Genomic DNA, 26,125 nt, shown 5'->3' on the forward strand with positions numbered 1-26,125 from the left:
GCCCCGCCCCGCTGAGTCAGGCAGAGCGGCACCTTTCACCCACCCTTCTGCCTTTCCCTCTCCCAAAAGGCAGCCTTGCTCGAAAGGCCCCGCACCCACCGCCCCACCCTACCCTCCCTCGGTGCAAACAGTCGCCTCCCTTCGCACAGGCAAACTCCGTTTCTCTCCCCGCCGCTGCTGCCGCTGCAAAGAACGCCGTCTAGCATTTCCCCTTTCGCCACCTTCCTGGCTTAGTGGATTGGGGTATAAGCGAAGGAAGGCAAGCGAAGGCTTCCCAGCTGAAGTGGGCCCACCCGGGCAGCCCGGAAGCCATGGGGACCTCCGATGAGGATTATAACTTTGTCTTTAAAGGTGGGTGTCCATTTCAGCCCTTCTAGAAACTGGGGGGCGGCCCTGAGTTCTGTTCCACAAGCTGCATACTGAGCAAGGTCTTAAAGGTAGGGAAGCCTCTTCCAAATTCTGAATGGATAAGATCTTCAGAGATGGAGGTGTTCAGGCACTGGGAGAGGGGAAGGACCCTTCTGTGCCCGGGACTCCGGGCAGCCACCACCACTCAGAGTAGACCATACTGGGCTGGATAGGCCAACAGGGGGGCCTGGCAGAAAGCAAAGTCCGCTGTTCCTGCCTGAGAGCTACAGAAAAATCTCTGTCTTTGGGTGAGAGCTTGCGATGAACTCCTGCCCTCGTGTGACACCTGAGGGTATCCGTGGTGCTTCTTGCTTTAATCTTAGCCGATTATGATTTTTTGCTCATTACACCTGCATAAGCTTGCATATGAATAAAGCCTTCCCCAGCCTCAGGCCTTCCAAGTCACGACTAACTTAATTTCGACTCTACGTCTGCATCCAACCCAAAGATAAACACATCAAATATCAGTAATGACAATTTGTAAAGGAAAAATTAAAGAGGCAGTAGCAGCATAAAACAATTTACAGAGGTATTTTGAAATAAACCCGCCTTCACGGCCTGCCTACAAGTGTGACTGTTCTCAGTCTTCGCTGCCACAGAGGAAAGGACCCCCTGCGTGAAGCCCCCACCTGCCATTTCTGATGGTGAAACCCCAGGAAGTGAACCAGGTTGTTCGTGTGGCAGAAGGCGTTTCTTGAGATCTTCTGCTCTGGGCTCTTCAGGGCTTTAACACTCGAAACCAATAATGCCTTGAATCAAGCCTGGAAAGAAACTGGCAACCAGCAATGCCTTGGGCTGAACGCCACACATTTCAATTAGCCATGTTGTCATTCAGTTGTTCCGATTATGTTCCCTAACTTTTTCTCATGCCTTCTGATGTCCGTACCCATTCACAAACATCTTTTGCTAGTCCTAACAGGGCCAGAGTAGGTCACTCCTCCATGCTAGGTGGGGCTCTATCCTTGGTCTAAGCCTTGTGCAGTTCCCCGCTCACCCCTGATATGCAGATGGGGGGGGGGAAGAGAGAGAGGATCAGCCATCCAAACACCACTGAATCCATGTGCAAGTTGGATTTTTAATACTTCCCTCCCTGATGTTCTCCTTCATTGAGCAGCTGCTGAATTATTAAAGCCAGCATAGACTGTTTTGTGCATCCCAACTCTCCAAGCAGTGAGGGTTCTGGCACTTACTCTGGAGTCTGGCTTCTTTTGAATGAGGTCACCGGAGGCCTTTTGCAATATTTTTGTTTTTTTAATACTGAAATGCAAGTTGAGATTTCACAGTGTAATCTTTATGCTATGAAATCTCGACTTGTATATTTGTAAATAACCAAGAACCATGGGGTTGGAAGAGACCTCCAGGAGATCATCTTGACTCACCCCCAACTTACAACAATATGTTTTGGTTTCTGAGAAATCATGCTGTCCATTTGTTTTTTAGACCAACAGGTAGCCGTAATTGGAGCAGGTAGAGAGCTAGAAACTACGCAGTTGCTTGTTGTTCAGAGGCATGCAGCCCTAGTGCTGATCTTTAAAGTCTGGATTAGCAGTAATAGCGATCACGGCAAGGTTGTGGAAGTCCAGAATGCCCACTGATGTTTGGTCTCTACAGGGACTGGAAAAATCTGACATCTGGGAGGTAGACAGCTGGCAGTGACTGCTACCAATTCTGCAGAACAGAGGTATCCAGGTTTAAAAGGCACTGCTGTGCCTGGTAGGCAGCACAACCCCTTGGAAAATGGACTTCTATGGCGCAGGATGGCGGGGAGTGCCCGGTGGGGTTTCTTGGCAGGGGGAGCTGTGACTTGAGGTGAGGCCCCGCGACGAGATGGAGCAGCCGACAAAGAAAGCACAAACGAACGCAAGGGCCGGGTGTTAATTTGGTGGGGAGGAAGGAATGCAGTGAGTAAACAAGATGCTGAGCTGGCAGGAGGGTGTGCTAGGCCAGGTTGTTTAGCAACATGCAAAGGGCGTTAGAACTAATTCTGAAATGAACCGGCCAGTTTATCTTCGGGATCATTCACGGCATGGCGGACTCAGTGGTGCCGCTGAGGCTCGACCCCCATCTCAGCGACCGCCCAGACAGCGAGAAGTGATACGCAGGGAAGCAGGAGCAAGTTCTGCCTTATTGCTGTAGGCATCTAGTGCTGCGATTCGAGAGCCACCGCACGTGCCCAGAGTATTTACAGGCTTTTCATTGGGGCTGGCTCTTGCGGCCAACGGCACCCAGAGTGAGTGCTGCTGCAGGAGGCTCCGGGCTGCAGGTGAGAGGCCGAGGGAGGTCCGTGGCACCATCCAGAGGCAAAGCATCACCTCCTCTGCCACTTGCAGGCAAGCAGAGGCATGCTTGTATTGCCCCAAGCTCCAGCCCAAGCAGTTTCCACACTAGCCGTGGGCCCTGCTGGCTGGGAATGATGGGAGTTGCAGTCCAGCACATCTGGCGGGCGCCAGGTTTGGGGGAGGCTGCTGTGCACAGTGCGAAAGGGTCTCCTCTGCTTGCTGTATCTGCTTACAGCGGCCTCTTTTCCACAGACTTTAAAGCCACGTCAGTGTCTGAATGCGCTAGAAAAACACGTAATGGTCCGACACAATAAGATCAGCAATACAAAATATACTTTAATGTATTTTATTGCTGTACGCCACCTCGGAAGGGCTTCTGCCCTGCAAAGCGGCCAATGTATGTTATAAATAAATAAATAACTGCATGCATGCTTGCATGCATACTTGGGCAGCTGCAAGATGTGAAGTGGGAGATGTGCATTGCATGGTGTTGTAGGACCAAAGTGGACAAGAAGTTGGATAGGCACGATCAGATCTCCCATCTCTTTACATTTTTCAAAACACAGCCATGGATGGTATACATGCGCAGTTTTGGATTGGGACTGCCACGCCATGAGTGTGTGTGAGGGTGGTTAATCCTTTTTCCTCTTGCTGTTTTCACTGGAAATAACACACACACACACACACCCCAGCTGTTTTTTTGCTAAACTTTAGAGGCTGGAGATTGAATTGCTGTTCTCCGTCGCCTCCCCTTGTTTGGCCCAGAGGACCCCACTTTTTCTATGCAGTCCGTGGCTTCACTCTCTACAGATACCTCAACTGCCCCCCAAGCAGCAGGACTCACATCCGGGGGCTGCCCAGGTAGATTTTGTTTTTGCTGCTAACATTGTGCAGGGCAACGCCTCCTTTCTGATCCTTGCTGCAGTCATATCCTGATTTTGTCCTTATTTTACCTTTCCCAAAGAGACTGGGAAGGCAATTTTACATTTTTTGTTAGCGTTCACACAAGTGTGCTCAGTTTCTTCAGGTTTCAGTCCCCTCTCCCAAGTCTGTAGAAGCGAAACAACAGTATTGCATTGTGGCTGTAGTACACATGCGTGTAAATGCTCGCACATGAACACAAAATGCTGGGACAGGCATTCCCTTCTATTACTCCCATCTCCACCAACACTATTGCTTGTCCAGCGAGCAGAATCAGAATCGTGGGGCTGGAAAGGGCCTACAAGACCATCAAGTCCAACCCCCTGCTCAGTGCAGGAATCCAAGGCAAGTCCACGTCCAAGTCCAAATGCTGCTGAAAGTGTTTTTGCATTGCAGCTGAGTGTAAGTAGCTCCTCTGTGAAATTTAGTGGTGTTTTTAAGGAACCCTTTGGTCTGTTTACTTACGGATGTGGTTCTGAAGCTGGAGCAGGAGAGGCTGCTCCTGAACTCATGAATACAGTGGCACAGCACAGCGAGCAGGGTCTGCCACGGCGTTTGATGGGGGCAATCAGGCAGTGTGTCCTGTGAAGCTCACGGCCCAAAGGAGACAAGTGGCAGGTGCCCTTGTTTTCCCATGAGAAATATTGGGGGTTATATCTTCAACACAACTGAAATGAAGGTTATGTTATGTACCTGCATTTCCTTGTCATGTTCTTCTCTTGTTGCCTTTACCGCTCCCTCTCTTTGCCATCTCCTCCACCACCCGGTTTTTTATTGTAAGCTCCCAGAAACAGGTCTCTTTCTCTCCAGCTCATGTTGCTCTTTAAAATGCCTTGTATGGCAACTGTGTGAGACGCAGTATCAATAGCAACCCACAAAGGCAGCTTCCAGTGAGGGCTCCTGGCGAGAGCAACGAGGAGGCCTTGTGCAGCTGTTCCGCCCTTTTCGCTTTAACAGGGCCTTCTCAGTGGCTGCTCCCTGGCTCTGGAACTCCCTGCTGAGAGGCTGGGTTGGCCCTTCTCTGTTGTCCTTCCACTGGCAAGCAAAGAGGTTTTTATTCAAGCAAGCCTTTGGCATATAAGCTGCTCTGTTGCTGAAGGGGTTTTAAATTTGGGTGCTGTTTATTTCTTCTGTTGTTGTGTTTGAAACTGTTTTAGTTTATTTGTTTTTTGTTATGTTTTTATTAACATTTTGTTTTTAATCTGGATTTCACCATTAGCCACCCCGAGTGCTATTTTTTGGAAGGAAGGCAGGATAGGATTTCAATAAACAAACTTTTTTGCAGCAAGAAAGAAGGCGGAAGAAGCAGTAAGCAAGCACGGGAGGCTCACGAGTAGAAGCGGCCACGGTCTGGACCTCCATAGCGAGGCGAAGCGATGACACCATAAAAGCCTCCTCTGGAAGTGCGCTCAGGTGCAAGGTGCTGTTCCACCTCAGCCATTCCCTGAGAGATGAAGGCCATCCTGGTTTGTTTTAAGGGCTCCTGGAGAATGCCCATGCAGTGTGTCCTTGTGTCATTTACTTATCAGTGCACTTTGCATTTTGACTGAATACTCTTCTTTTCTCCCCCAAGTGGTTCTGATTGGAGAATCCGGGGTAGGAAAGACCAACCTGCTCTCCCGTTTCACCCGCAATGAGTTCAACCACGACAGCCGCACCACGATCGGCGTGGAGTTCTCCACTCGCACCATTCTGGTGGGAGACGCCCTGGTGAAAGCCCAGATCTGGGACACGGCTGGGCTGGAACGCTACCGCGCCATCACTTCAGCGTAAGAGGCAGGAGGGGCTGATGGGGTGGGAGTTCCTGGGAGGGACTCCACTGAGAACCAGGCAGGCCTAAGCACCGCTTTGGATCTCCTCTCACTCAGATTCACCAGGGAGCCTTAGGCAAGCCCCTCTCTCTTTGCCCCAGCACCCCCATCTGCAATAGGGGGATAAAAACAACTGACCACCTCACAGGGCTGTTGTAGCACATATCAGGTGTTGTGAAGTGCTCCAAGCATTTGTGCAGCCCAGTGCTAGGCATGTTTACTCTAAGCTGACTCTCCTACACCCAACGGCATGGGATACATTGCAAAACATCAGAGTCTTGTGACACCTTAAGGACCATCAGATTTATTGCGGCATGAGCTTTTGTGGAACCGAGGGCCCGTGTCACCAGGTGCACCTGAGTTGCAGGCTTTGTCTGTCTAAACATGCATAGGATCGCGCCCTTTGTTACTAATGTCGCTGGTGCGCCAAGACTCTGAGTGCGTAGCAGTGAAGAGCAATAAATGTGGCTACTTGTCCGGAAGTTCATGAATACATATTTCAGCTTTTCTGTCTTTGTGTGTGTGCTTCCTAACAGACAGAAAGCTGCTGGGAAGTCCATGGCAGCTGCTCCGAGATCTGTAGGGGATGGGTAGGATCCAAATTTAAAGGCATTTCAATAGGGTTTGGGTAGAATGAATTCCTGGTCGACAGAGGCAGTACTCTGCTACTTAAGAATAATCCATAGGGCTTTATTTATATAGTTTTGAACAGTTACGTTAATTGGGAAGCTTTACATAATCACGCAGCTACATTAAAATCCACTTTCAGTTCTTCTTCCAAAGGGGCTGAAGCAACAAAGCTTTCCCTTGATATTTTATCCTCGCAACGCCCCTTTGAGGTAGGCTAGGCCAAAGTCACCCAGTGAGCTTCCCAGCAGAGCAGACATTTCAGCCTGTCCCCAGTTGTGGCCCAGCACATTATCTGCTGCACCACGCTAGCTCTCTAAAGAGACTCTGTAGTTTTCAGACTTTCAAAGGCCTCTTTTGACATCCGCTGAGGAATACAAGCAGATGGCAAATGCTCCCAGGGCCTCTCCTAAGGCATATACTTAATTCACGCAGAGCACTGGTTGGGTGCTGGCCTCACGTGCACTGAACATGCACCCTAGAACCTGTGCAGAACCGCCGTGCAACTGTGCAGGATGAGGGAAAATCCGTGATGGGCAGGCAGCCATTCGCTTACACCAGATTGGAAGTCTCCCAGACCTTCTCTCGCTGATGAGCTTCTGAGACATGGCCACAAGACAGAAAAACTACTCTTAACTCCCTTGAAATAGTTTAGACAAATTCTAGAATTAGGACAAAAACCATATGGTAAGAAATGATTGCAAATGTACTATGCCATTAAAAACCACTCCGACACCTGCCCTTCACCCAGAAAATTAATCTGGCCCATATTGGCACATCTGCTTCGTTAGATGCTTCAGCACAGAAGCAACCCCACATGGGCCTGGTGGAAGCTGTAGGCCAACACATCTGGATGGCTCCTGCTTGGGCCAGACTGTCATCGAGTCATTAAAAGAGATACAGAAGGTGCCAAACTGAGGTGGGAAAACTGGAAGAAATCTGGGGTCCAGAATGAGGAACTGATGGAAGGGAAGACCCCTTTATGACATGATGGCGAGAATTCCCAAGCCAAGGAGGCATCTGGTGAAGAACAGAGGAGTTTCCTGTGCTTGTTTCCCTTCCGTACTGTAGCTTCTAGTTCTCCACATGCCCACTCTGAACTCTCCCTGTCTTGTCACTTCAGTTATTACAGGGGAGCGGTGGGCGCCCTCTTGGTTTTCGATATCACCAAACACCAGACGTATGACGTGGTGGAGCGTTGGCTGAAGGAGCTCTATGACCATGCTGAGGCCACCATAGTTGTGATGTTGGTGGGCAACAAGACGGATCTGTCCCAGGCCCGGGAGGTCCCAACAGAGGAGGCAAAGATGTATGCAGGTAGGAGCAGGTTTGTGGCTTCACCCAGGCATCAGACATTGATTTGCTCTGAACACAGGAACACATTGGGCCCAGAGAAGGATTTGTGTGCCAGCTTCTCAGCATCTGCGCGAAGAGCTAACAGCTGTAATAAGAAGGAAATGGGGCTGTTCCATTACCTGGTTAAAGAAATCAATTAATTAAATTTGCATCTGAGAAAAAAAGAATAGTTCCAAAGAAAAAAGCCTACATGCTTCATGTTTAGATGATATGCTGTAACGTGCAAGCAGCCTCCGCCCAGGCCTCCTCTTAGAAGAGGCACCTCCCATTCTTGCTCACACAGGAGGAAATGTCTCTTCCAAGATGGTTCTTGATGCCTTCAATCCTTGTAAGTGTTTGTACTATAAATGTGTGCATGTGTATTTTAAAAAGAGGCACCTACAGGCACATTTTAAATAGGTTACTCCAGTGGATTAATCGACTAAACGTTCTAGCCCCAGTAATGTTCCTAGTCGTCTTTGGCTGCTTTCGTGAGACAGACCTTTTTTCCCGCTGCCTCTTGAAGATCCTTCTCAAACAGAGTCTTTGTCAGTGTGTAACACTGTGTGTGTATGTGTTCGTTCACGAAGTGATTGTTGGCCAGAGATACAAGCATGACATGATACAAGCACATCTCTGAAATGTTGGGAGGGTGTGTGACCTCAGCAAATGAGGATTTGGGAGCAAGCGTTTGAGAAGATCACCTCTAGCCCTTCCCTAGATGTGAACATTCCCTTTTGGTGGCAAGTGCAGAGTACAATCTGAAGTTTGATATTTCAGAATGTCCTTGGTGGGCCTTGCCACCCAAACCCCTTCAAGCCACGTTTCTTCCTTTCGCACATTTTTGCAAGTGTCTTCACTTAAAAAAAAATACACTTCTTTTCAACATCCTCAAAATTGGGAGAGGTCTGAGAGGGTCTCGCTGTTGTTCTTGTCATAGAAAACAATGGCCTGCTGTTTGTGGAGACATCTGCGTTGGACTCAACCAACGTAGAACTGGCTTTTGAAACTATTTTGAGAGGTATGTTGTGGGACTGTTGATGCTTCAAAACTGAGATGGTGCAGCAAGAGCAGTGGAAACGCTCTGGGGGAGCTGGGGGGGGGGCTTGTCTGCCATGACTGTTCTTTATACTGAGGCTGTGGTAAGAGGGGGCCTGTGGGGATCTGGCCCTCTTGGGGAGGTTTCAAACCCCCAGTCCAATTTTTCACCTTTCCATTAAAGAAAAGGGGAAGTTTTAGCATTTTTACTTGTGGAGATCATGTGTCTGGGCAGAATTCAATCCAACTGCTCCATAAGAAGCAATACAATTACCTACCTTTATTAGACTATCTCCATTTATCTTCTGCCTGTTCTGCAATGATTCCCTCCTCGCCCCCCTCACCACACCACAACACTCCTAGCTAGAGACCTACATTGAGGAATCCCTCAAAAGTTTCAGAGGAAGCTCAAATCCCCCCAACAGTCCGGACATTCCCAACTGCTTCTCTCTTCTGGCTCCTGATAAAACCCTGTCCCTGTTCTTGCCTTTGGGGATGAAGCCGTTCCACTTCTGGGCGAGGAACACAGGCAGCTGTGGCCTGATACCACATCAGGCCACTGCCTGCACTGCCTGCTGGGGGCACTCTGCATCTCAGGCGCAGGTCTTTCCTGGCCCTTCTGGAGAGGCCGGGGGCCTCTTGCAGGCAAAGCAGGGCCCTTTCCGGAATCGTTGTGCATAGGGATGCAGCCATGATGGCTTATCCTGGGGTGAAGGAGGTGGGACAAACAGCAACTCCTGTATGGCCAAGGGCTGCGCTCCTGTGCACCTGTATGGCCAAGGGCTGCGCTCCTGTGCACCTCAATAAATGCACACAGGATCAGGCTGCAAGCATTCGTTCCATTAAGGCTTTTTAAAAAATGGTGGCTTGCAGTTTCCTAAAACGCTCTTGCTTCTGAAGCCCATTCAGGACAGGTTATTTCAGAGCAATGAATACAGCATAAACCAGAGAGGAGCCTGCAGTGAAATGGTGGGGTGGGAGGCTGGCTGGGCTTCAAGCAGTAATCTTTGGTGCGAGGTTCACTAGGTGGACTCTGAATCAAAATTAATATTTATTTTCCCTGCCTCCTAGACATTTTCAACAAAGTCCAGAAACAGAAGCAGAAAAGCCCCCTGGACAATACAGTTTCGCTCTCTGCTGAAAACCCCAATGCCGAATCCACCTCTCAAGCCATGGAAGGGAAGCGAGGGTGCTGCTTGAACATCTGAAGGGGCAGGGGGTGGGGAAGGAAGGGTCCCCTGCCCTTCGGGTGATTTTCAACTGAGACATCTGTTTCGCTGTAGCCTCTGCAGCCAGGGATAGCTTTGGAAGCTGTTGGATCCGGCTCTCCTACCTAAATCCAGGGTGGAGGTGGGCGGGCCACAAGCTGGCAAGGTCTACTTTGCTTTTCATTTGAACCCTGAGACCTGCAAGCCAGAGCCAGGTACAGAATTTTTCATTCATTTTTTGAATAGAACATTCTGAGCCCAGGAATTTGGTTTGAGTGCCAGAATGGAATGGAGCCAACAATCCTTTCACACAGCAATCCACTCCCGGTCCCCCGCCCCTGACAGGCTTTCTTAATTTCAGCAGTGTAATGGGGGGGTGGGGTCATTTTTGTTGCCATTGTTAAACAACTGGGATTCAGAAACCCTTGCAGAACTATTTCAGACCACCAAAAGAGCTTCCAAGAGTTCTGATCCACCTTCTGCCCACCCCGACCCAGGGAAGGCAGTGGTGTGCTGGAGGCTGAATCAGAAGTTGGTGATGCTTAGAGTTGACCCACTGACATCAGTGGGACCAAGTATGGACCCAACCCAAACTTTTCTTGCTGCTTTCTGCCAATTTCATCTTCCAGATGGTACCGGACTGTAGTACCCAGAAGAGCTAAACATAACAGTGGCTACAATCCAGGAAACATGAATCACAACTAGCAATCTTATGCCCACTTACCTGGGAGAAACCCCTCAAAAACAGCAGGGCTTATTTCATGCATCAGATTGCAGCACACGTTCTGTTGGGACAGGAATCGGTTATGACTAACTTTACACTCACTGATTTAAATTAGAATTCTTATTTCATCTTAACCATGTTTACTCAGGAGTAACCCCACTGAATTCAGTGGCCTTTACTTTATGCTAACTTAGAACCTCGCTGCATGTTAAATGCTCCAGATAAGACACATTTTTATTCCACCAGAGCTCAAGGGTAGAGTATATGGTCTTGTCCTCACAACAACCCTGTGAGGCAGGCTAGGCTGAGAGAGGAAGCATCTGGCCACAGTCAGTCAGTGGACTTGTGTCTGAGTGGGGATTTGAACCCAAGCCTCACAGAATTCTAGAGCTTGAAGAGGAAGCCATCTTGTCTGACCGCCTGCTCAGTGCAGGGGCCCCCTACTCCCAGCCCAATGCTCTAACCACTACACCACACTGTCTTCCCAGATATGGTGTAGTAGAGTCAGGTAGCTGACTTGGAACCCAATGGGTCTTGCAGGGCCAATACATGTGCCACGGAGTCCCCCTGAAATGCACTGGGAACGGTGCCAATGTGGCCGGTTGCCAGGTAGTAGGACAGGTGACAGAGGCAGCTTCCCACAGTCATTTTGAAGGCTGTAGACAAAGTACATAGGAAGAAATCCACCCCGGGGGGGCAGGACTGGAGCTCAGCATCACCCAAGGAAACTGATGGGCAGCAAATGCATCACGGACAAAAGAAAGCGCTGCTTCGCACAGTGCAGTAATTAACTTACAGCACAGGCGGCGAGGGCAGGTGGCTTGAAAAGGAGTTAGACAGCTCCGTGTGGGAGGGGGGGAAGAGGTCTAGCACTGGCGATTAGCCCTGATGGCTAAACGGGAGCCCTCCGGGGCTGAAGCAGGAGGAGCTTGTTGACTTTGCACCCTGCTTACGGATCCTCAAGGTGGGAACTTGGGAAGCAGAACTCGGCCCAGAGGCCTTCAGCGGGAGGGATGCTCACGATGCAGCTCGGCTCCGCCCTTGGGGCTCCAGCTGCAGCTGTGATTCCTTTTCCTGGGCTGCGTTCAGCCTCTGTAACCGCAACTTGAGTCTGCATAACTGAACTGATTTTCTTGACAAACTTACCTTCCATAAGACACAAATATACTTCTGTGTCCATGGAAATTGGCTGGTGTATTGTGTGTGTACATTTATATATATAAATATATGCAGGTTATTTTGTAAATAAATTTCTCTGGATTGTGTGTGTTATTTTATTTATGACTTTGCTTAACAGAATGATCTTGTTTGAAATGAGGGTGTGTGTACTGGAAAACGTTCCATTAATAAAAGAAGGGATTATTTTGAGATACTTTGCACGTTTCGAGAATGAAAAGCACTTTGCATGTGTTAATTTTGGTAAAACCGTCCTGCAAAGTAGGCTGGTCTTATCTCCATAGTGCAGGAGAGTGAGACTTAGGGAGCAATCCTATGGCCGCTAGTCAGCAGCTAGACAGCCACAGGATATCTGGTTTTCCGGGAACCACTCTTGGAGCCCGCACTCTGAGATCAGTTCCTGGAGAACCAACCTCTCCCACCCTTCCGGGCTGCCTCGCAAGCAGCGCGGAACAGCCCTGTGCTCCGTGCTTCAAAAAGGAGTGCGGAGCGGCCAAAATGGGGCATTCTGGGTGGTGTTCTGGGGCAGGGAAGGTGGAAATGTGGTATGACACACCCTATGTGTTGTCCAGCAGCCTCCTCTCCTGCTCTGCCTTCCTGCGGCTGTCCAGCTGCAACTGCAGGGCAGGAGAAGCATGGAGGGAACGATCCCCTCCACGCTTCTCCTGCCCTGCATTGGATAGGCGATAGCCTCCAGGTTTGGAGGCAGCCGCCTATCCCCGTAGGAATGTGCCCTTGATGGCTTGCTCAAGGCTGGGGCTGGAAGGACACTTGAATGGGGGCTTTGTTGCTTAGTCCTCACTTCTATGCTCCACCACCTGTCAAGCTCTAGAGTCGGAAAGGAGGACAGCGCAGGGCCCAGAGGCAAACCTTTCCTATGGAATGACTGACAGGCAAGATGGCATCGCTGTGCCAGTCAGGGCCAGCGCCAACCACCACCCAGCTCAGATGGAAAATTAAACAGCGCTCCGGAGCTCATTAACTCTGGAATCAATGAGAAGAGGGAGAGCCACTAAACAGGCAGGTCCTTGCTTCCGAAGAGCTTACAATCAAAAACAGAGAATGAGGAAAACAACAGGAGGGAGGGAGGAAGCTGGAGGGGGTGGCAGAGACATGGGCATATGCAATTAATTATGCATATTTCAAACTTGGTTACAGTTGGAAAGGGGGATTATGGGAACAGGCCAAATGACTTGTGAAAGAGAAGGTTATGATGCTTAGATTTGCTTGCAAAATACTTATAGCTGTGCCAGGGCAGGGTCTGAAGGCATATAATGCAGCCACCTTCTTGGAGACCCCTGTGGAGGCCGCCCTGGGCTCCAGCATGGGAATAGGCAGCATAAAAAGGGAATACATTAGAAATTAAAAAATGCATTAAGAACATAGGAAGAACCCTGCTGGATCAGACCAAGGGTCCATCTAGTCCAGCACTCTGTTCACACAGCAGCCACACAGCTGCCCACATGTTTCCTAGCAACTGGTGTACATAGGCATACTGCCTCTGTTACTGGAGGTATTATGTAGCCATCGGGACTAGTAGCCATCGATAGCCTTCTCCTCCATGAGATTTGTCCAGTCCCCTTTTAAAGCTATCCAAGTTGGCGGCCATCACCACATCTTGTGGAAGTGAATTCCATAGTGTAACTATGTGCTGTGTGAAGAAGTCCTCCCTTTTATCTGTCCTGAATCTCCCACCGTTCAGCTTCACGGGATGACCCTAGTAGTATGGGGAGGGCGGGAGACATGTCTCCCTATCCACTTCCTCCACACCATGCTTGATTTTCTACACACCTATCATGTCTCCCCTGACCCTCCCTTTTTCCAAGCTGAACAATCCCAGCTGTTGTAACCTTCCCTCACAGGGGAGTTGCTCCAGACCCTTGATCATTTTAGCTGCCCTCCTTTGCACATTTTCCAGCTCTACAATATCTTTTTTAGGTACAGTGACCAGAACGGTACACAGTATTCCAAATCTATGGCCGCACCATAGATTTGCAGAAGGGCAGTGTGACACTGGCAGTTTTATTCTCAGTTCCTTTCCTAATTATGCCTAACATGGGGTTAGGCATTATGCTTGGGTTTCTGTTGGATTAATATATTCCAACATATGCTGCCCAGGGCCTAGATGAAAGACCTCCTTCACTGCCGGAGAGCTACCTGAGGATGCATTGGTGGTGAAGAAGATGGCTTTGCCACCATCATTGCCACAAAGTAGGCATGTTGACGTGCCCTTTCCTGTGAGTGGTCAGAGTCACTGACACCTGTGCCATTAGTTTTCTAGCTGTTCTGCTTGCTTCATTGCCCCAGCTCCCTGGTAAACCAGGGGACTCAGTGAACTCTACAGCATAGCAGAGGATGCTTGGGAGTGATTGTGTCAATAGCTTTGCTTCTGTGCTATGCGCTGAGAAAGAGGCTTCCTTTCTCAGCACACGGCACAAACATGCATTGCGCTGGTGGGAATAGAGGAGTTTCTTCCTCCATCAGCAGTTTGCGGGGGAAGAGGCCACGGGCTGGATGGGGACCCAATGCAGACCAAATCTAGCCCACAGACTGACAGTTCCCTGTCCCTGTTGTAAAAGTTCAAGGCAGCCCATATCAAATTAAAAAATAACGAGCAAGACAGCAAACCAGGTCAAGATTATTAGTATGTGAGCATTTTGTACATCAAATAATACACTGCACAAGTGTACAGTTTGCTGTCTAGGGTGGAATCCAGCATCATTAAAATGTTGGCTTCCATTGCTTTGAAAAGTGGCCAACCAGTGGCCAACCAGCTGTTGACTGGGAACCACAAGCAGGGCATGAACACAACAGCACCCTCCCACCCATGTTCCCCAGCAGCTAGCGTACATAGGCTCCCTGCCTCTGGTCCTGGAGGTGGCACGTGGCCATCAAGATTAGTAGCCGCTGATAGCCTTACCCTCCATGAATTTGTCCAGTCCACTTTTAAAGCCATCCAAACTGGTGGCCATCACTACATCCCGTGGTAGCAAATTCCATGGTTTAACTACGTGCTCTCTGAAGAAGTCCCGAGTCTGTCCTGAATCTCCCAACAATCACAGAATCATAGAATAGTAGGGTTGGAAGGGGCCTACAAGGCCATCGAGTCCAACCCCCTGCTCAATGCAGGAATCCAAATCAGAGCATCCCTGACAAATGGCTGTCCAGCCTCGTCTTGAAGGCCTCCAGTGTGGGAGAGCCCACCACCTCCCCAGGTAATTGGTTCCATTGCCGTATTGCTCTGACACTCAGGAAGTTTTTCCTGATGTTCAGTCGGAATCTGGCTTCCTGTAACTTGAGCCCATTATTCCGTGTCCTGCACTCTGGGATGATCAAGAAGAGATCCTGGCCTTCTTCTCTGTGACAACCTTTCAAGTACTTGAAGAGTGCTATCATATCTCCCCTCAGTCTTCTCTTCTCAAGGCTAAACATGCCCAGTTCTTTCAGTCTCTCTTCATAGGGCTTTGTTTCCAGTCCCCTGATCATCTTTGTTGCCCTCCTTTGAACCCTCTCCAGCTTGTCTGCATCCTTCTTAAAGTGTGGTGCCCAGAACTGGACACAGTACTCCAGATGAGGCCTAACCAGTGCTGAGTAGAGGGGAACTAGTACTTCCCGGGATTTGGAAGCGATGCTTCTATGAATGCAGCCCAAAATAGCATTTGCCTTTTTTGCAGCCACATCACATTGTTGGCTCATATTCAGCTTGTGATCGACGACAATTCCAAGATCCTTCTCGCTCGTAGTGTGGTTGAGCCACGTATCCCCCATCTTGTAACTGTGCATTTGGTTTCTTTTTCCTAGGTGCAGAACTTGGCATTTGTCCCTATTAAATGCCATTCTGTTGTTTTCTGCCCAGCACTCCAGTCTATCCAGATCACTTTGAATTTTGTTTCTGTCTTCCAAAGTATTAGCTATCCCTCCCAATTTTGTGTCATCTGCAAATTTGATCAGCATTCCCTGCACCTCCTCCTCCAAGTCATTCATAAAAATGTTGAAGAGCACTGGGCCCAGGACTGAGCCCTGCGGTACCCCACTCGTTACCTCTCCCCAGCTTGAGAAGGTCCCATTGATAAGCACTCTTTGAGTCCGATTCTGTAGCCAACTGTGGATCCACCGGATCGTGGTTTCATCTAGCCCACTTTGAGCTAGTTTGCTCATCAGGATATCATGGGGCACTTTGTCGAAAGCTTTGCTGAAGTCGAGGTATATGATGTCTACAGCATTCCCACGGTCTACAAGGGAGGTGACTTGATCAAAAAATGAGATCAGATTTGTCTGGCAGGACTTGTTTTTGACAAATCCATGTTGGCTTCGAGTAATCACGGCATTGTTGTCAAGGTGCTTCCAGATGGATTGCTTTATGATCTGCTCCAGAATTTTCCCAGGGATTGATGTCAGACTGACTGGTCTGTAGTTCCCAGGTTCCTCCTTTTGACCCTTTTTGAAGATAGGGACAACGTTAGCCCTCCTCCAGTCCTCTGGCACTTCCCCGGTCCTCCATGATTTCTCAAAGAGAATAGACAGCGGTTCTGAGAGCTCTTCTGCCAGTTCCTTTATGACTCTAGGATGCAGTTCATCTGGCCCTGGAGATTTGAACTCATTCAAAGTAATGAGGTGTTCCTTGACCATATGCCTGTCGATCTCAAGCTGCAATCCTGCCCCTTCAGCCTGTACTTCGCCTTTGCCAGGGGGGTCATAGACCCTCTTTTGGGAGAAGACTGAGCCAAAGTAGGAATTGAGCACCTCTGCCTTTTCTTTGTCCTCTGTTATCATTTTGCCATCCTTATTTAATAGCTGAACAACCATTTCTTTCCTCTGCCTTTTACTATGCACGTAGCTGAAGAAAGCCTTTTTGTTGTTTTTAGCATCCCTCGCTAACCTCACCTCGTTGTCCGCTTTAGCCTTCCTGACGCCATCCCTGCAATTCTGTGCTACCTGCCTGTACTCTTCCTTTGTTACTTGGCCTTCTTTCCACTTCCTATATGTGTCCTTTTTTGTTTTCAGGTCATCCCTAAGCTTTTTGTGAAGCCACATTGGCTTCTTCTGTTGTCTTCCACCTTTTCTTCTTGTTGGAATTGTTTGTGATCAGCTTCATAGGGTGACCCCGGCTTCTAGTATTATGAGAGAGGGAGAAAAATGTCTCCCTCTCCACATTCTCCACACCAGGCATTACTTTGTAGACCTCTATCATGTCTCCCCTGACCCTCCTTTTTTGCAAGCTAAACGATCGCTTCTCTCATAGGGGAGATGCTTCAGCCCCTTGATCATCTTAGTTTCCCCTTTTTGGCACTTTTTCCAGCTCTACAATATCTTTCTTAGGTGACGTCAAAGAACATCTAGCTAGCTGCTGTTGGGGGAGAGATTTTTGGTCTTGTCCACCAAGGCAGTTTTTGTTGTTCAGTCGTTCAGTTGTGTCCGACTCTTCGTGACCCAATGGACCATAGCACGCCAGGCCTTCCTGTCCTGTGCTCTCTCCCGGAGTGTGCTCAAGTTCATATTCATTGCATCGGTGATGCTATCTAGCCATCTCATCCTCTGCCGTCCCCTTCTCCTTTTGCCTTCAGTCTTTCCCAGCATCAGGGTCTTTTCCAGAGAGTCTGCTCTTCGCATTAGGTGGCCAAAATATTGGAGCTTCAGCTTCAGTATCTGTCCTTCCAATGACCACTCAGGGTTGATCTCCTTTAGGATTGACTGATTGGACCTCCTTGCAGTCCAGGGGACTCGTAAGAGTCTTCTCCAGCACCACAGTTCGAAAGCATCAATTCTTCGGCGCTCAGCCTTCCTTATAGTCCAGCTCTCACAGCCATACGCTACTACTGGGAAAACCATCGCTTTGATTAGACAGACCTTTGTCGGCAAAGTGATGTCTGTGCTTCTTACTACGCTGTCTAGGTTGGCCATAGCTTTCCTCCCAAGGAGCAAGCGTCTTTGAATTTCATGGCTACAGTCACCGTCTGCGGTGATCTTGGAGCCCAAGAAAGTAAAATCTGTCACAGCTTCCATTTCTTCCCTTTCTATATGCCAGGAAGTGATGGGGCCAGATGCCATGATCTTCGTTTTTTTAATGTTGAGTTTCAAACCAGCTTTTGCACTCTCCTCTTTCACCCTCAACAAGAGGCTCTTGAGATCCTCTTCGCTTTCTGCCATTAGGGTGGTATCGTCTGCATATCGGAGGTTGTTGATAATTCTCCCAGCAATCTTAATTCCGACCTCTGATTCATCCAACCCGGCATTTCTCATGATGTACTCCGCATATAAGTTAAATAAGCAGGGCGACAATATACAGCCTCGTCGTACTCCTTTCCCAATTTTGAACCAATCGGTTGTTCCATGTCTGGTTCTTACTGTTGCTTCTTGACCCTCGTACAGGTTTCTCAGGAGACAGGTAAGGTGGTCTGGTACTCCCATCTCTTTAAGAATTTGCCACAGTTTGTTGTGATCCACACAATCAAAGGCTTGAGCGTAGTCAATGAAGCAGAAATAGACGTTTTTCTGGAATTCTCTTGCTTTCTCCATGATCCAGCGAACGTTGGCGATTTCATCTCTAGTTCCTCTGCCTCTTCGAAACCCAGCTTGTACTTCCGGTAGTTCTCGGTTCGCATACTGCTGAAGCCTAGCTTGTAGGATTTTGAGCATCACTTTGTTGGCATGTGAAATGAGCGCAATTGTACGGTAGTTTGAACACTCTTTGGCGTTGCCCTTCTTTGGAATTGGAATGTAAACTAACCTTTTCCAGTCTTGCGGCCATTGTTGAGTGTTCCAAATTTGTTGGCATATTGAATGCAGCACTTTAACAGCATCATCTTTTAGGATTTTAAATAGCTCAGCTGGAATACTGTCATCTCCGCTAGCTTTGTTGTTAGTAATGCTTCCTAAGGCCCACTTGACTTCACTCTCGAGGATGTCCGGCTCAAGTTCAGTGGCCGCACTATCATGGCTATCAGGGACATTAAGATCTTTCCTGTATAGTTCTTCTGTGTATTCTTGCCACCTCTTCTTAATCTCATCTGCTTCTGTTAGGTCCCTGCCTTCTTTGTCCTTTATCATGCCCGTCTTTGCACAAAACGTTCCCTTGAGATCTCCGATTTTCTTGAAGAGATCTCTAGTCTTTCCCATTCTGTTGTTTTCCTCGATTTCTTTGCATTGTTCATTTAAGAAGGCCTTCTTGTCTCTCCTTGCTATTCTCTGGAACTCTGCATTCAGTTGGGTATATCTTCCCCTTTCTCCCTTGCTTCTCGCTTCCCTTCTTTCTTCAGCTACTTGTAAAGCCTCATCAGACAGCCACTTGGCTTTCTTGCATTTCTTTTTCTTTGGGATGGATTTCATTGCTGCTTCCTGAACAATGTTACGGACCTCCATCCATAGTTCCTCAGGCGCTCTGTCTATCAGGTCTAATCCCTTAAATCTATTCCTCACCTCCACTGTATATTCATAAGCGATATGATTTAGGTCATACCTGAATGGTTTAGTGGTTTTCCCTACATTCTTCAATTTAAGCTGAAATTTTGCAAGAAGCAGCTCATGATCTGAGCCACAGTCAGCTCCAGGTCTTGTTTTTACTGACTGTATAGAGCTTCTCCATCTTTGGCTGCAAAGGACATAATCAATCTGATTTCAGTATTGACCATCTGGTGATGTCCATGTGTAGAGTCGCCTCTTGTGCTGTTGGAAAAGAGTGTTTGCTATGATCAGCGTGTTCTCCTGGCAAAACTCTATGAGCCTTTGTCCTGCTTCATTTTGTACACCAAGGCCATGCTTGCCTGTTATCCCGGTGATTTCTTGACTTCCTACTTTAGCATTCCAATCTCCTATGATGAAGAGGACATCTTTTTTTGGTGTTAGTTCCAGAAGGTGTTGTAGGTCTTCATAGAACCAATCAACCTCAGCTTCTTCGGCATCAGTGGTTGGGGCATAGACTTGAATTACTGTGATGTTGAATGGTTTGCCTTGGATTCGTACTGAGATCATTCTATCGTTTTTAAGATTGTACCCCAGTACTGCTTTTCCCACCCTTTTGTTGACTATGAGTGCTACTCCATTTCTTCTAAGGGATTCTTGCCCACAGTAGTAGACATGATGGTCACTTGAATTAAATTCGCCCATGCCTGTCCATTTTAGTTCGCTGATTCCCAAGACGTCGATGTTCAATCTTGCCATCTCATGTTTGACCACCTCTAGCTTACCTTGATTCATTGATCTTACATTCCAGGTTCCTAAACAATATTGTTCTTTACAGCATCGGATTTTCTTTTCACCACCAGACACATCCACAGCTGAGTGTCCTTTCGGCTTTGGCCCAGCCGCTTCACTCTTTCTGGCACTACTTGGAAGCCATAAGCTATGCCGTGCAGGGCCACCCAAGACGGACAGGTCATGGCAGAGAGTTCTGACAAAATGTGGTCCACTGGAGAAGGAAATGGCAACCCACTCCAGTATCCTAGCCAAGAAAACCCCATGGAATGTATCACAAGGCTAAAAGATATGACGCTGGAAGATGAGACCCTCAGGTCAGAAGGTGTCCAATATACTACTGGGGAAGAGCAGAGGGTATTTCCAAGTAGCGCCAGAAAGAGTGAAGGCAGTGTTTAGAGTTTCTCAAAAAGCAATGGTAGCTGTGTTCGTCATAAACACCATTCCAAAATCCATATCAGTGCAATACTTTTGTTAGACCAACCAAAAGATCACAAAAAATGTGCAAGCTTCCGAGATCGCAACATCTTTCACATTTGATTCTGCATCCGTATGGCTGTGAAAATTATCTTGAAAATGTGTGCAATTTACTTACTCATTTATTTCATTTCTATACCGCCCAAGAGCCGAAGCTCTCTGAGCAGTTCACAAAAAAAAAACCCCTTTTGTGCTCCTTGAAAATATCTTCAGGGTGAACTGGTTCATCTTGTGCGTTACAAGCAACCACGCCCCCCGCTTACCTGGCCTGGGTGGTGTCAGCCAGGAAGCACGCGGACTACAAACGGGCAGACTCAGATTTGCGCCCCACCCGTGTGTTGTGCCTGTTGCGCAGGAATGACGCTGCGGCCCTTTGAAAGAAAAGGAGGGAGACGAGGGACGGGCCCCGCCCCGCCCGCCCGCCCACCTGGGCCAGGTGAGCTCCGGGACAGCCAGTCTGCGGCAGCCGAGGTCGGGCCCAGAGCCGGGCCAATGAGCGCAGCGAGACGGGGCAGCGAGACAGCCAATGGCGGAGAGGGGCCGGCTCCCTCCGGGCCGCTCGACCGGCAGCCGGCCAAAGCCGGGCAGCCCCGGGGCAGCGAGGCCGTCGCCCTCCGTCGGGGCCCGGGACAGCGGCGCGGGGGAGCTCGGCGGGGCCGCCCGAGGCGCCATGCGGGGCAAGGACGACGAGTACGACTACCTGTTCAAGAGTGAGTTGCCGCGGGCCCGCCCCGCCCGCCCGCCCGCCCCCTCGGGCTCTGGCGGCCGCTCGCGCCGGGGCTTCGGCCCGGCGCGCGGGCACTGGCGGCGGGCGCCCCTCGCGAGGCCAGCCCGGCCGCCTCCGCCCCGGGGAGCTGCCCGCCAGGGAGCCCGGGCCGGGGCCCGGCAAGCGCTGGGGCCCCGGGCCCGGCGCGCCCCTCCGCGCCGCCCGGCAGCTGCCCGCCGCTCGCCCGCCGGCGGCCCCGGCCCAGGCGCCCCGACGCGGGAGCGCCCCGCGCCTGCCCCGCGAAGAGCCGCGCGGCCGGGACAGCGGCGCCCGGGCTGGCCAGGCGGGCGCCCTGCGTGTGGCGGGCCTGGCCGGGCGCCCGGCGTCGAGGGTGGGCCCGGGCGCATGGCCGCGGGGAAGCCCAGCCTCGGCGCGGGGCCCGCCCGGCCCGCTGCTCCGCCCGTCGAAGCCTCGCTCGGGACGCCGCGCCGCGCCGGCTCCCCGGCCGGTCCGCTTCCCGGGGCCCCGCGAAGCCGAGCGAGGACCCGCACGGGCGCGCGGCGCCGCCTGGGCGGAGGTCCAAGGCGCCGCGGCTGTCGGAGCTGCAAAGCGGCGCGCGGGCCCCGTTGCGGGCCGCGTGCGAGCTCTGGCGCCGCCTCTGCCTCGCTCTCCGGCGAGCTTCCCCTATTTTAGCCTCGCCGGGCCGTCCTCCGAGCAGCGGGTTACTGGTTCGTCGCTGGCCGGGGCAGCCTTGTCAAGAGCGGGCACGGCGCCCCACGGCAGCCATTTTGTGAGAGCGCCCGTGACGCTGAAAATTCCGGATGTGCTCCCCACCTCAGAAAGGTGGGGGACCCCTGGCCGCTACATCCAGGAGGCTTCCGACTTGCACATGTGAATTCATTGAAGCGTTTACCTGCTTCCCTTCATCACAGATCAAGCGCATAGGGGGGTTCACCTGCAAGAGTTGATGAGCACCCCAGACACAAAACTCTTCAGCGTCACCCCTCAAGATGTGCTTAGGCCCAAATTCTTGGAGCGAGCCCAGGTGTTGGGCCTCATCCAGACCCAAGACCTTTTGCAGGGCCTACAGCTGAGACACTCGTTGCCTCTATTCTGCATTCCACTTGGTCTCTCTACAAAGTGAAACTTGCACGAATGAGTAATGGTCATTCACTGGATTAGGCTTCCAAAGGCTCAGCTTTCTTTTCTTTGTAAAGGCCAGGATGGCAACTTGAGTGGTTACACACCTTAGAAAAACCTCTCACACACCTTCAGGCACTCACCCATGTCCCACGCCCAGGTTTGGGTCCACAAACAGCCCTTTTGTATCAGGAGGAACAGATACCCGCCCTGGGGGAGCCATGCAGCAGGGCCAGGGGAAGGGCCTCTGATTCATGCATGTGAAAGGAGGCATTGAGTGCCTGATCTCTCATTTAGTTTGCTGGGGGTGGGAGAGAATCCAGCCATTCCAGTTTAGTAGCATTTTACCTGGATGGAGCTGCAGGGGCAGGAAGCTGTGCAGCTCGGTCACATGAGCAGGTGTGCACCACTCTCTGCTGGGGCCGTTCCTAAGTCTGTTGCACCCAAGTCCAGGCCCGGGGGGGGGGGGGGTGTCGTGTGCACACACTTCAACCTGGAGCAGCCCAAGTCCATTCCTTGAGCCTGAAATACAGGAGGCCAAGGGCGCTGCTCTCCTTCAGCAGAAAAAGGCCAAAACCCAGGCTCAATTAGGGTACTACATTCCAATATTTCATGCATGGAACAGCCCTGTTTTCATAACGAGGCTGATTATCTGAGCGCTCCCTCCCCATGACGCATTGCTGAAGGGTCTACTCTGCCCACTGTATTTGTTGTGTTTTTAATTGCAAACTGCCCTGAGAACTTTATTGAAGGATATAAATACCAAAACTTATTCTGCAATAGCTTTGTACTTCATTGCTCTGAAAGCCGGGGGGGGGGGGGGTCCTTTGGGGGAAAGATAAATGAAAAAAAAAAATGTAACTGTCCTGCAACATGTCATCAAAAGTGCAAAATACACTTTGGTAGGCTGTGCACTGCATGAGGCCTTAGTGTGTATGCGCAAGTATTTACATGGGTGTGTGCTAGAGACGAGTCATCTATTCCCTTCTCAGCAAATGTAATTTCTAGAGACTCCAAATAATAGAGATTAAAATATAGAGTAAATATGGACCATTGGAGCAAACGTATTTATACCAGGCCCTGCTGATACAGTGGGTGGTACTGCCTGCTGCACACACGTGCAACGCAGCAAGGTTAAATGATCTGCTCTGGGGTCTGTTCCAGAAATAAATTGTTTCAACAGTGAGTATTTTAAAAGCATTTGTTCTGAGGTAAAAAAAAAAATCCTGCAATAATTATTCCTCACATTAACATCGTGCCTTTTCTCTAAGGAGTTCAGGGTGGTATACGCGGACCAACTATCATTCAATCAGTCATTTAATTTATTCATATTCCCAAAAAGTGGTGCTGAAGTTTGAAATGTATTTTTTATTACGGCTAACTGTACTTAATGTACTTAATTGTATTTTATCAATACAATTAAAAACATAATTAAAACAAAGAAAAAACAAGTTGAACACAACAATTGAGCTTCTTTGCTGAGTGGGGATTTGAACCCAGGTCTCCTTGGACTTGGCCTGACACTGTAGCCACCACACATGGTCTCCCTAGCAATATTTCCCACACAGTTCAGTCATTCCCCACCCCCACATAAGATCCCTCATTTAAGCAAAGGGCATTTGTGCCTGTGAGATGCACGCCAGTCACACAGGCCCATTAATTTTTGTCCCTCCGCTGTAGCCCAATCTGCTCATTGGGAGCCGGATTCAGGCCAGCACATCCCTTCCCCTCCGGGTGTGCTTACGTTCACCTCCCTTTTCTGTTTAGCAGTAATCACGGTGTGCTGCAATCTGGCAAATTCTGGCTAAGGCTAACCAGGAAAAGCCTTCAGCCACGTGTCTTGGAGGCAGTTCCTGGTGTACAGATTTGGCGTAGAGGCCATAATTTGCCTGATTCAGGCATCATGGCAAACTGATTTGCTAAACAGGAAAGGGAGTCAGTACGCCAGAGAGGAGGAAGGAGAGTAATTGTCTTGATCCTGTAAGCTCCCTCCAGGTGTGCCACACACCATCATCCTAGATCCGCCATCAAAAGGCTGGTTCACACATGCATGTACCCTTGATTTCTTGACACTTGGTGACAATGTGTGGACTAACACCATGGAAAAGTATTGCATGAGAGGTGGTACTAAAGTTCAGTCTGTAGTGTTGGGTGTTTGCAAACTGAATTTAACCCTCCTAGTGTTCCGTAGTGGCTATGGAGTACTAAAAGGGTGAAATTTGGGTTGCAAAAAAGCTAAATTTGTCTGTTTTAATGTTCCATAGCGCTAAAACGGCCTTTTTAAAAAACTTTTTTGCTGCCACCGAATTCAGCGGCACAGTGAGAGGTGCACCAGGGCAGTGAAGGTCATGTGATCTCAGCCCTGTTGTAGATCATGCCTGCAAAGCACAGGTGGATGGTGATAGAAAAGATCATTATGTTCTCCCCAGCAAAACATACAGGGAGGGGAAACGGGGGTGCATGGACATGCCTCCAAAGCAAGGGGGGGGCAGGATCATAATTAGCTCCAAGCAACCACGAGCAGGTTTTTTAAAAGAATAACAACAAAAACCTTGCCCAAGGAACCACAACAGATTTTAAGATATAGCAACAAAAAAAGAGAAGGAAAAAGCCAGAAAGGATATTAAAGTAGATAAGTAATTAGCACAAAAAAGGTGTGTGTGGGGGGAGTGAGCATATGTCCCTTTTAGGACTGGGTTGACTCAATGACTGGGGTGCTGGGCCTGCTGCTGGGCACTGCGTTGGCACACACAGTGATTGCACATGGAGACTTGGGGGGTTTTAACACACAGGTGGGCGCAGTCTCCCTTCTGGACTAGTGGTCAAAAAACAGCATCCACATTCATTTTGCCTGTTGCCGTGAGGAGCGTGCCGTGCTCCTCAAACTGATGCTGAGGGCCAGGGGTGAGACTCATGGGCAGTCGGGACTTCAGGTTCTCCCCCTGGTGCCTGGTTGCTTGCCTTCCCCTCCCCTCCTGTGCCTGCGCTGCCCTGCTGGAGGAGGAAAACAGAGCATGAGCAAAGCTCCTCTCCTTTGCACATGCCCAGGTTGGACTCCAGAGCAGGCTCAGGATCGCTAAAGCTGGGGGCTCTGTAGTTGCTGCAGCGCTGGCAGTAAAAATGCGTTTCTCTTCCCTGGGGTTGGGAGTTTGGGGGGAATGGCACCCACGTTTGGCTCCATCTTCCTCACTCCCTAAATAGCAGCGTGTCTGTGCCTGATAAAGGTATTACGCCAAGATGGAAGCCACGGAAGTTGATATAACAAGGGAGTCGCACGCTCCCTGTCACCAGCATGGGCCACCAGTCTGGCTGCTGCCTTCTGGACCAACTGCAGTTTCCCAACAGATTTCAAAGGCAGCGCCACTTTCCAGTAGCCGGTTCCAGTACTCCAAACAGGATATAACTAAAGCATGTCTCACCACGGCCAGCTCGAGGGCTGGTTACAGGGAGCACGTGACTTGACAGCAGCTTCACTGGCTTCTGGGCTGTTTCTGGGTGGAATTCAAGGTGCTGTTTATGACCTATACAGCCCTAGACAGACTGGGACCACGCTACCTGAAAGGATGCCTTCTCCTATACGAGCCTGCCAAGGCCTTAGGGGAAAGCCCTTCTCTCAGTCCCACTGCTATCAGAGGCGCGTTTGGTGGGGACACGAGGGAGGGCCTTCTCGGTGGTTGCACACAGGCTCTGGAACTCCCTGCCGAGGGAGGCTAGGATGGCTCCCTCTATTGTGTTTCTGCCAGCAGGCAAAACTACTTTTATTCAGGCAGGCCTTGTTAAACTTGCTGAACTCCATTTTCTAATTGGTGGGTACTTTTTGTTTCTTATTTCTTTTTAACTGTTTTGTTTTAATGAGGTTATGTTCGAATCATGTAACATTTTATCTTGATTTTATTATTAGCAGCTGCCTTGAGCACTCTTGACTAATTTTTCCCATGCTCACCACCCAAATGCCAGCATGTCAGGAAGAAGTCTTGACTGAAGGGGTCTTTCTGATAGGCTAATTTCAAGTGGGCAGGGGGCTATGTTTAGGTGTGGGAGCAGCCAAACGTGTAAATCCCCCCTCCTACAGTCTGAAGTGGTAC

At 49.8% G+C, this 26,125-nt stretch overlaps 2 protein-coding genes and 1 long non-coding RNA gene across 4 annotated transcripts in view; 2 read left to right on the forward strand and 1 right to left on the reverse strand.

The window, feature by feature from the left end:
- RAB25 (RAB25, member RAS oncogene family) lies at positions 1 to 11,718 on the forward strand. The gene is made up of 5 exons (XM_084823923.1): positions 1 to 351; positions 5,182 to 5,377; positions 7,170 to 7,363; positions 8,322 to 8,402; positions 9,491 to 11,718. Exons 1-5 carry the CDS (start codon positions 312 to 314, stop codon positions 9,625 to 9,627), a joined length of 648 nt encoding a protein of 215 aa, XP_084680049.1. The 5' UTR covers positions 1 to 311; the 3' UTR covers positions 9,628 to 11,718.
- LOC146334155 (uncharacterized) lies at positions 6,091 to 22,053 on the reverse strand. 2 transcript variants are annotated; one of them, XR_014786280.1, is made up of 3 exons: positions 20,458 to 20,659; positions 10,352 to 10,412; positions 6,091 to 7,487 (listed from the first exon to the last, which is right to left on the reverse strand). It is a non-coding gene; the product is annotated as an uncharacterized LOC146334155 (long non-coding RNA). The 2 variants fall into 2 exon arrangements; XR_014786281.1 differs by lacking the exon at positions 20,458 to 20,659 and adding an exon at positions 21,814 to 22,053 and having other exon boundaries at positions 6,092 to 7,521.
- Positions 20,737 to 26,125, forward strand: part of LOC146334156 (ras-related protein Rab-11A-like) — a 12,367-nt gene continuing 6,978 nt past the window's right edge. The window contains exon 1 of the mRNA XM_084823920.1: positions 20,737 to 20,904. Coding sequence (XP_084680046.1) covers positions 20,865 to 20,904 — 40 coding nt within the window. The 5' untranslated portion in view covers positions 20,737 to 20,864. The remainder of the gene's footprint in view (positions 20,905 to 26,125) is intronic.

This window comes from Heloderma suspectum, chromosome 17 (genome assembly GCF_057233095.1).
Source record: "Heloderma suspectum isolate Gila_16-S chromosome 17, 16-S_ref, whole genome shotgun sequence".
Taxonomy (NCBI): Eukaryota; Metazoa; Chordata; class Lepidosauria; order Squamata; family Helodermatidae; genus Heloderma; species Heloderma suspectum.

What these genes read in the sequence shown, in the direction of transcription:
- RAB25 (XM_084823923.1), top strand. Translation starts at nt 312, where the DNA reads ATGGGGACCTCCGATGAGGATTATAACTTTGTCTTTAAAG. An exon ending in TACCGCGCCATCACTTCAGC is followed by an intron (nt 5,378 to 7,169) that starts GTAAGAGGCAGG and finishes TTGTCACTTCAG; the next exon opens with TTATTACAGGGGAGCGGTGG. An exon ending in TTTTGAAACTATTTTGAGAG is followed by an intron (nt 8,403 to 9,490) that starts GTATGTTGTGGG and finishes CCTGCCTCCTAG; the next exon opens with ACATTTTCAACAAAGTCCAG.